Consider the following 9,537-nt stretch of genomic DNA (forward strand, 5'->3'; position numbering starts at 1 on the left):
AGGCGGAGTCACCACTCGGACAGCCCTGACTGAGTGGGGGCTCAGGCGCGCAGATTCCTGTCGTCGCCCAGTCCGACGTCTGGCCGGGCTCGGCCAGCACGGTGGGGCCGGCGCCTCGAGTCATTTAGCGAAACGCGAACATGACTGCGGCGGTCGTTTGAGAGCCGCAGGGACAGCATTATGATTCCCATCAACTGACCATGAAATGTACCTCCCTTGCGCCGTGGGTGTCCGTCTGTTCTGCTAACCGGGGTTTGAAAAAGGCATACAACTCATCGGTGGGGTGTGGCACTTACTCAGCTCTCACTCCAGGCACTCAGGCCTCGAAATGCTGAAAGCCTGCTCCACGGGCGGCGCGAGGGTGGGGTCGCTCTCGGGTAGCCGACCCTGGCGCGGTCCACGAGAGCCGAACCAATGTCACGGATGGGTGACCGACGAGCTTTCGCCGGTTGGCTAATGGCCAGTGTACCAGCGAAGCGGTCCGACGGCCTCCCGCTGATAAATGTAATGTGCGGAATTTAACCGCGACGGAGGGTGGGAACAGGCGCCCCCTCTCATACTGCGCGGGTTAACAGCACTTCGTTTTCTAAAATGGGCGGCGGTGAAAACGGACGACACGTGATATCGGCAGCCTGCTTCAGAGAGTGAAAACGCTGCAGGCTGCACGGAGCCGGTGATGAGCCGTTGCAGGCTTGGTAAAATCCTAAGGCACTTGATCTGAGCCAGGCCCCGCTGCATGCCGTGATTGGGCTCTGGTTCCCATCTCCAGCACCACCATCATCACATCCCCATCCCCAGACACACACCTGCCCACTCTCCTGACGGCTACTGGGAACCGGGGACGTGCAACGCATGGCTGCACCTTACTGCGCCGCCCTGCCGGCGTCATGGGCCACTGGACGGTCGAGCCGGTCAGATAGGCAGACACAGCTTTCATGCATCTCATTGGATGACGTTGGACTGCCGTTGCCGTCTGTGACGTGTGTGCAAAACTCGAAAGAATTCGATCTCAATTTACCCAAAGAGAGGAGTCTCAACGCAACCTGTAAAATGTCACCACGCCCGTGGGCTGTGACACATTCCGGTGTGGCGTAGCTTATTCGATCAGCCCGTTTGAGCCATGCCACGCCGCAATTTCCACTATGGCGGCAAACGTTAACGCAGCGGGCGTATTACGGCGCGTGGACGACCCGCGACCTGTGCATCGGCACAGGAGGCTCCGTCGGTCCGCCAGACAGCCCTGGATCACCTGCCCCATATCTGCCCAGAACTGACCTGCTCCAGACTAGGCCTGCCACTGACCTGACCTGCCCCAGCCATGCTCAGATGTGGCCTGATTCAAGCCTGACCCAGCCCACATCTTACCTCCCTCAGACCTGCCCGGGCCTGACCTGACCCAACCTGACCCGGCTCCCTTGCTACTCACCCGCTGCCGGTGTCGTAGCCGAAGCGGTAGCTGTGAGGGCCCTGCTGGCCGTGCACCTGGAACTCCAGCCGGTTTTTCTCCGTCTTCTCCGGTATCGTGATGGAGTACTGCTCCGGCGCACTGTCGGCGGCCGCCTGCGCCACAGAACGCCGCAGTCAGCGGCCGGTATAGTGGTCACTGGCGTGGCATGCGAATCAACGCATGTTGGATTCTCGGAAGTCAGCGCAGCGCAGTAGGCACCCGTCGCGCCTCCGTCAGTCAGTTGCAATACTTGATCGCACGGCACAAACCGCTCGGGATGCCAGCTCGAAACCAGCCTGCGCCGGGACTGTCAACGACTGCATAAAACAGCCATGAACCCGATGGAACATTCTCAAAGCTGCTGTAGCGGGGTGTGCGCTGCACATTCGGCTTTGAGTCAAGTGTTCTTACGTAATCCCCAAAGACCCATGTTAAAGGCCTGAAATATTAATGGGCTCGGATCCCTTCAAACAGGGGGAGTTTTCGAAACTTCGATCTGCTGCAGGCCCACCCGCTCCTGCCGCAGCAGCCGTCACACCACGCGTCGCATGTCAGGCCCAGCCAGGCCAGGCCGCTGTGCCCTGAAGACTCGCCCCGCACTCGGCCCGTCCGCGGTCCGGCCGGCTCACCTCCGGTTCGCTGTAGGCGGGCGCGAACTCGGAGCGCTGCGGCTCCAGCGGCTCCAGCGGCTGCAGCGGCTCCGGCGCCGGGTCCTCGCGTTCCTCCACGACCGGGCCCCGCACCGGCCAGTCGTCAGCGACGGGCGCCGCCGGCTCCTGGCGCGGCTGCTCCCGTGGCGCCAGACGGAACGGCTCCTGCGGCGCCAGGCGCAGCTGCTCCCGCGGCGCCGAACGCCGGAATTCCGGCTGGAAGTCCAGCCGCTCGTTGGGCTGGAACTCCCGCCAGCCGCTTGGCTGCGGAGAACGGGGTGGTGTCATCGGTTCGCAAGGCTTTCCGCGAGTGCCGGATCATATGAGTGCTCTATATGTCCAAAGGAAGTGTTAAATGTTGATGAACAGACATCGATTGTGACGTGCGTAATGCGCGATTTTGGGCTGCGCGGTGGTTTTGTTTCAAAACATAAGAAATTAGCAACTTAAATAGCTGGGATCAACGTTAACCGAAGTAAAACCTCACTAGCAATAACAATTCAAGATGTGAATGCCATGCGCTTACGTGGAATCCATAATTTTGTTATTCCAGTGAAGTTTCTCCGGTGCGCTGCACCGGGGTCACCCACACATTGCACTCACCCTCCTCTGGACCGGCCGCGGAGGTCCTGCGCCGAACCTGCGCCTGGCGCCGTAGGCACCGGAGACGCACACGCCGATCACCTGCAACCGGGCAGGCCTTCCGCAGTCAGGGACGAAGCCGCGACAAGTGGGCGGTTACCGTCAGAAACGGGGTCACAAATCGTGGGTCTCCGACGGGGGTTGTGCGTCAAACCTGTCGCAGCCGACTGAAACGGTATCACGCATTGCTTTCTGGTAAAAGGCAGCCAGGTGAAAAACGGGCATTTACTTAGTCGTTAGCTCAGGTCAGACAAACAACTATGGTTTTCGAGGCGTGCCCACGCATCTGCCACAGACACGTGGCACTTGAGCATCAGAGCTGAGAGCCGTCGTCCTGAACACAGACCACAACGCGTGACGGGGCAACCAAAAGCCGTCTTTTTAAACGGAAGCCAGCATTACCAATACCCGACGCCAGCAGAACCGGGATCCCAAACCCGGTGTCAACAGAAGCCGGGATCCCCAAACCCGGTATCGACGGAGACCAGATCACCATACCCGATGCCAGCGGAAGCCGGGATCCCCAAACCCGGTGTCAACAGGAAGCCGGGATCCCCAACCCCGGTATCGACGGAAAGCCAGCATCACCAGAGCCGGCAGTGGCCCACGAGGCGAAACACTCGGTAACCAGGCCGGCCTCCGCCCGGGGGCGGAGCACAGTCACACGGCCCGTCACGCCGGTAGGTCTCCGCGAGAGTCACGTACCGCGCACAAAAGCAGCAGGGCTCTCATGATCTCACTGGGCTGTCGGCCTGACACTGAGCTGGTGCCGACGCCGGCCGGCCGCCTTATATACGGCGCGGCGCCGGCCACTGCGGGAAGAGTTCGGGACACGACGGTAACGGAGCGGGATGAGAAATGCGGCCCGTTAGCAACGCCCTGTTTAGGAGATTCCCTGAGAGGCTGACGAATGCCAGCCTGAGGCCTAGTGGGCCGGTTGAATGGGCAGAAAGTTGCAGTTACTGCGCCGTGCTCATGCACTACGTAATGCAGTAGCATATTCAGTTAACCTTGGATAATCTGACCAGCCGCTTTTGGTCCGGCTAGACTGCGTGGAACAGCGGAGGGAATTCTTGTGTTGTGTAGTGCTACCATCCGGACAGCTATTATCATGCCGACCCGGCAGCCTGTTGGAACTTAGATAGTCGACCCGCACGTTATCGGTGCCTTTGGCTAGCTGTAAGTTGACATGATTGGTCGTCGAGCCGAAAGATATACGTGAAAACATGATTCATGCATGCTGCTGTGTTCGTTGCAATGCAACGCGAGTCAAATCAAAGGTTCTCGAATGGTTATTACCATTCAATGAGACGTAGCGGGAAAACTACAAGTAGATTCTGAGATGTATGTATGGTTCATCAGGACAACACCTTTCGCGCAGAAACATGATAAATGAGCAATTCACCAAAATTCACTGGCTCGTTTACATTTATGTGCCTGCTAATCGTGAAATGTTGCCTCTTGTGCTAGGGATGTTTTAAAACAGTAATTTTGTTCCACGAAGCATAAGCACTCGTCACTAGACTTCGTCGTCCCAGCTTGAATTGCAATACTACATGACCGTTACAAGCCAGTGCATCACTAGGGCATAAATGTCGTGGTAATCTGCTTGATTATGCCTGCAATGGTTCACAGTTTGTTCCGAAAAATTTGTGCTCGGTTTAAAGAATTGTGTCAATGAAATAGGTGTCTAATCCGGTTTCGTATAAAGAATGGACGATTTTGAGTAAGCAGTCACTTTAAATCCACAGAACAAAAACACCTGGAATATTACCGCTTTTTCCGCTTTGTTTTCCACCGTGAAAATACAAACTAGAACACGACCGTCATAAATTATTCCCTATTGTTACTCTTTCTCCCATTTAATAGACGCTGACGTCTAAAATGCCCGTAGAATTACCATGATTTTGTGCCCGATCACTATCACTTCTTTGAGCTCTTGGACGAGACAAAAGGGAGCCTAATAACTAAGAAGCTCATGTGCGATACGCGTTCGACGCGTTAGTTTTTTCCGCGGGGATAAGTGATGCTTGAAGGCGAACAAGCTGAGAACGGCAAAATATCATCTTAAAATTTATTGAATTTGATAAATCTCGGCTAGTACCGATATGCAGCAAGCAAGGCAATACCCGATGGCGGCGGAATCTTACAAAATGTCTGAAATAATAGTCTGGGATCTGAAAAAATCCCATCTGCGACAGACATTATTTCAGAGGGTATTTAGATATAAAGAATAGATAAACAAATAACGCACTTAAACGACCTAGTGCGTAACTATAGCGCACCAATACCTACCTTTAAAAGTGATATTTAAAAGACGACATGAGAAGAGCATTTAAGCATTTGTGCAGGGGCATGCGCAGCGCTTTGGCGGCTCGCACATATTTTGGGTCCATGTTGAATGCAAACCATATGGAAACATCCGAATTACATGACAAATTCGATGAGTTCGATGATTTGGTAATTAATACCAATTTGCAGTAAGCAGAAAAAAACTTTCTAGGAAAATCTCTGAAAGGTATCGTGGAAAGTTCGAAAGTCCTATATCCAGAATGTGACTTTCGCCCTACATCGTTTTGTTTGTGCAGCAATCGCTTGCCTTTAGCGAACGCGATGTCCTTACTTTTGCCACGCAGTTGTTTTGGTTGGAAATTGGCTTTCCATGCTGCTTTAATCATTGTTTAGTGGAACAGTTAATAACACCCCATAAGTTCATTAACGCCCTGTCGAGCATTGCGGCAAATGCAATTTTCCCCACAAAATCCCGCTGTTGAACGGGAATCTCACACTCGGATGGTGGGGCGAGGGTTCGCGCAAGCATTGATCAGTGCTCTGAGCTCAAAATCCATCAGTTCAAAATGTTAAAATTAAGTGGTAAAAACCTGGTTGATATGGAAAATCTGTCAAAAATTTGCGCCTATGAAGAGTGACTCCCCCGTTTCTTGAGTTATATGTTGAGTCAACTACTTTCGATATATCAGGGAACACTGGTTAAACGACATTGTGGAGATAAACAACGGTTATGTTGGCGGTAATGAATATTTCGAACTGCGCTCATCCTCAAGACTAACAAGGGTTGAGAAAGATTAAACGGGTAGGCAAAACATTGCACTTGAAGATCAAGACGCATGAATCCAGAGAATGTTCCTTTTCTGTGCAGACGCTGGAGTTAAAGCATCTTAAAAAGGACAATTCATCTAAGCTCCTAACATTCCATATGTTTACATTTCTGTGTTACGGGCTGAAAAAACACAGGCAGCTTATCTGGAAGATTGCAATAAACCACACTAATTATTAAATAAAATAATTACTTACCGCGGTCATCTGGACCACGGACATTAATTAAACTGCAGGACCGTGCATTATCTAACAAGGTTGTCTGAGCCAGGTCTCGTGGTAAAGTTTTTACGTTCAGCCTGGGGTGAAGACCCCGAATATGCAGTGATCCCAAGACCTTGAGGTCCGCATTGTTCTTAGATAAAATGCATAATAAATTTAGAAAACTTACATTATCAATTATACATTAAATGTGTATAATTATAGTTTATATATTACATACGATAAGTATATAATTAAATTATAAATTAAATATAAATGTAGATGAAATGTATAGCCAAAATTGGTATTTGTTGCTCATATGCTCATATGGTCATATACTCATATGCTCCATTATGGCATGTCGAACTACCATGTGGTCTCCTAATGGTGTGCATGAGTGAACGCTCTCGGTAACCGTGCGTCTCCAAGGTAGCCGGTTAAGCCGGTTATGAATGCTATATCTTGTTTCTCTTCCATAGCATATCCCTAGGCAAAGGTTACAAGATATCTTGCATGCTACGTTGTTCTGCATGCATTTAGCTTTCAGTTCATTCGCACATGTAGAATAAATCCTCCTCCCAGCTGGGCACGTTGGGATTTCTGGCAGTGATCGCCTTAGCATGGACTGGTCGCACTAGCATCGTAGTAGTATGGATCACTAGTCTACATTACCCTAAAGCCCTGCATATCGCCGATCGCACGGCGACAGTGAATTGCTTACCTGGCTCGTCCTCCATCAAAAGGAGTTTCACATAGACATTGTGCTTGCTTTGCCTTCTTACAACTTTTACGAAAGCCGTCTGCAGCGTTGAATTGAGAATGCACGGCACAAGCAGTATACCTCACTCTGTGTTCGGAGTACTCATTTTGACGGGAAAGGAGAACAGTTTGGTTAGACTACGCTCTCATGATTGTGAATAGAAAGATCAAAATACATCCGCACTGCTCTTCGCGTCGGTGAATAAACATCGTTTTCTTAGCAGCCGTGGGATGAGAAGAACTGTAACGTTGTACGAAGATAGGAGCGGCCATGGATTTAAAATAACGCTCGTACCCCAGCACGGAACATATTTTTAGCAGCCTTCATTTGTTTCCTGTATAAGGAAGGTCGTTGACTCAGCATAAAAACCTTGAACTCATCAACCCGAGAAGCCAAAATTGTGTCGTAGCTTTCCACGCATCCGCGAGCCCCCTTAACCCTCGGCAGGCGGCAGGGACAAAATGAAGAAGTGTGGAGCCATGTACCTTTCTACAGTGACTTTTGAACCGCTAGGCAAGCGCCAAAATTTACCAGGCTTCAGCTATTGATCTCTTTCACCTTATGTGGACATTTCAAGCACCCTATCTCGCAAAGGTCACGAGCAATAACCTCTTTGATGAGGTCACGTCCTCGTGCTTTGCGTTCAGGCGTCAGATAGCGATATCAAAATATCTGCATAAGATGACGGGTGTATGCATAACATATGCATTATAAGCGACCGCCGCGCTGCTTTTATTTCGTTATCACGTCTCATGTCAACATGATTCTGCATAGTTCTGAATTTCAATCGGTCAGGTCATACAAGTTTGCACTAGGCAAAATGTGTCAAATGAGAGACAAACGTTCCGGACAGGGCGCGTGACATGTCATGGCGTGGTCTGGCACATCTGAGGGCACCTTAAAAACGGATGTCTGTGGGGCCCTTTGCCGTCCCAAGAGGAGGTGGAGATAAGATGCAATTGTCGTCAGCAGCTGATATATATATATATATATATATATATATATATATGTATATATATATTTATGTTGCATATATATACATGTGTGTATGTATGTATGTATAAGCCACTTATAGTCTTTGGTCCGTGCGATCCTCCACAGACGGGCTGTACTCAACGCACATTGGACTGACAGCGAAGTGTACAGTTTCTCTGTTTTCTTTAAAAGTTGCGCCTAGAGCCTGTACATGATGTACTTCAAATTTGTCCATACCTACCACCTGTGGTGCTGACGAAACGACAGCCGTTATTTTGCGAAACAAACCGGACAAGTCACCGGATACCACGTTAATTCCCGCGACATATGCTAACCGATGATGGAATTTTACCTGGCTTGGTAACTGAGATGTCACCTGTTGCCCTGAAAATCCGCAACAGCTGTGCGAGACACGCGCGACACGTCCCGCCCTCTCTTCCCCAACAAACCAGCTCACATTGCACCACCGCGCGGGCGTGACATCTCTCGCCTCGGCGACGCGGGCGAAGCTCGCTCCTTCAGCGGAGGTGCCGGCAGCTGGCCGATCGACATCCGCTGGAGCGGCAGCGTCGCGGTGTGACTTTCCCTTTCTCTGGCGGTGTCGCGGCGCCGGCGCCGCTGGCCGGCCGGCGCGGTCGGCGGCGGCGAGCGCGGCGCGCCGCCGACCATGAGCGCGCCCGCGGACGAGGCCGGCGAAGAGCTGCGGCGCTCATTGTCGCCGGCTGCCGGGTCCTCCCGCCGATTAACTTTGGAGAGTGAGAGTTGCCGGGTATTCTTTTGAGTTTCTTTGTCTGGGATGGCTAGTAACACGAGCGAAAACTGTGCGCAGAGAAAGGATGTGAAATAACGTTGAGAAACGAATTAAAAACGGGAGGTGAGTGTTAACTGAAAACGACACCGAGCCCTTTAGTGAGGGGATGGCCCGTAGTAATAAAAGTCGTGAAACACTTCACCACAATACATCAGTCACAAATGCCTGCGTTATGCGACAATGACAATAGCCATCAACAAGCGCTTGCGCGTTTGCTTCGCTGCGCACGATGAGAACTCACAGAACATTTAATTCTCTTTTTTGCAGTTCAAACCACGGTTCTAGCTTATCTGGGGGCCGAGATACGGCGCAAAACGTGAGGCTCGGCCGCGGGCTGTGCGGTTTCCGGTGCCCTCTGGTGGCTGCCGACGGGAGAGAGCGTATTCTGCCCGCCCTCTCTGCCACACAGGCACACCTATTTCATGGGACCGGGGATTGATCGTGAGACGTGACCGGAGATTTATGCCACTTCCATCAACTGTCCGCCTTTGAATGCTGGCAGTACGCACTGCCGGTGTATTAAACGGCATGGTATTGTGTGGAAAAGTAAAAAAAAGGTCGGTGCCGGCAAAGTCAGCTTTCCCGGCACGCGCATACGTGATTGCCCCTTCGATTCCCTACCAAAGCATGTTACTTCCGAGTGCGTCCGTGCCCTGGATGCAGAGATGTGGCACAAAATGTGTAAAACTGGGGAAAAGAGCAAAGGTGTGAGCCCTAAATGAAAAATCGCGCCGGTGTGAGCGACAAGGATCGCGCGCGGAACGCCGCCCGCCTTGCCGCTGGCCGGAAGGAGGCGTGGCAACAACACGCCGCGCGCCAGGCAGTAACGCCTAGGGCGTACGCCGGAAGCCGGGACAATAACTTGCCGCCGTCGCGGCGAAGAAACCGTCGTGCAACCGCTTAGTCTAGGCTCATTTGAGAGCGACATTTTTCA

The 9,537-nt window shown here is 51.8% G+C and overlaps 1 protein-coding gene across 1 annotated transcript; it reads right to left on the minus strand.

Moving 5' to 3' along the window:
* Positions 1–1,406: 1,406 nt before the first annotated feature.
* Positions 1,407–3,518, minus strand: LOC119101328 (uncharacterized). Its single transcript, XM_037224634.1, has 4 exons — positions 3,445–3,518; positions 2,701–2,781; positions 2,077–2,361; positions 1,407–1,560 (listed from the first exon to the last, which is right to left on the minus strand). Exons 1-4 carry the CDS (start codon positions 3,469–3,471, stop codon positions 1,423–1,425), a joined length of 531 nt encoding a protein of 176 aa, XP_037080529.1. The 5' UTR covers positions 3,472–3,518; the 3' UTR covers positions 1,407–1,422.
* Between the last annotated feature and the right edge of the window lie 6,019 nt (positions 3,519–9,537).

This window comes from Pollicipes pollicipes, unplaced genomic scaffold, assembly GCF_011947565.3.
Source record: "Pollicipes pollicipes isolate AB1234 unplaced genomic scaffold, Ppol_2.1 Scaffold_4881;HRSCAF=5763_pilon_pilon_pilon, whole genome shotgun sequence".
NCBI classification, from domain to species: domain Eukaryota; kingdom Metazoa; phylum Arthropoda; class Thecostraca; order Pollicipedomorpha; family Pollicipedidae; genus Pollicipes; species Pollicipes pollicipes.

Excerpts from the sequence above, each read along its gene's own strand:
- LOC119101328 (XM_037224634.1), bottom strand. The coding sequence starts at position 3,471 with ATGAGAGCCCTGCTGCTTTTGTGCGCG. Across the intron at positions 2,782-3,444 it reads CCCTGCTGCTTTTGTGCGCG|GTGATCGGCGTGTGCGTCTC; the intron begins GTACGTGACTCT and ends GCCCGGTTGCAG. Across the intron at positions 1,561-2,076 it reads CCGCCTACAGCGAACCGGAG|GCGGCCGCCGACAGTGCGCC; the intron begins GTGAGCCGGCCG and ends TCTGTGGCGCAG.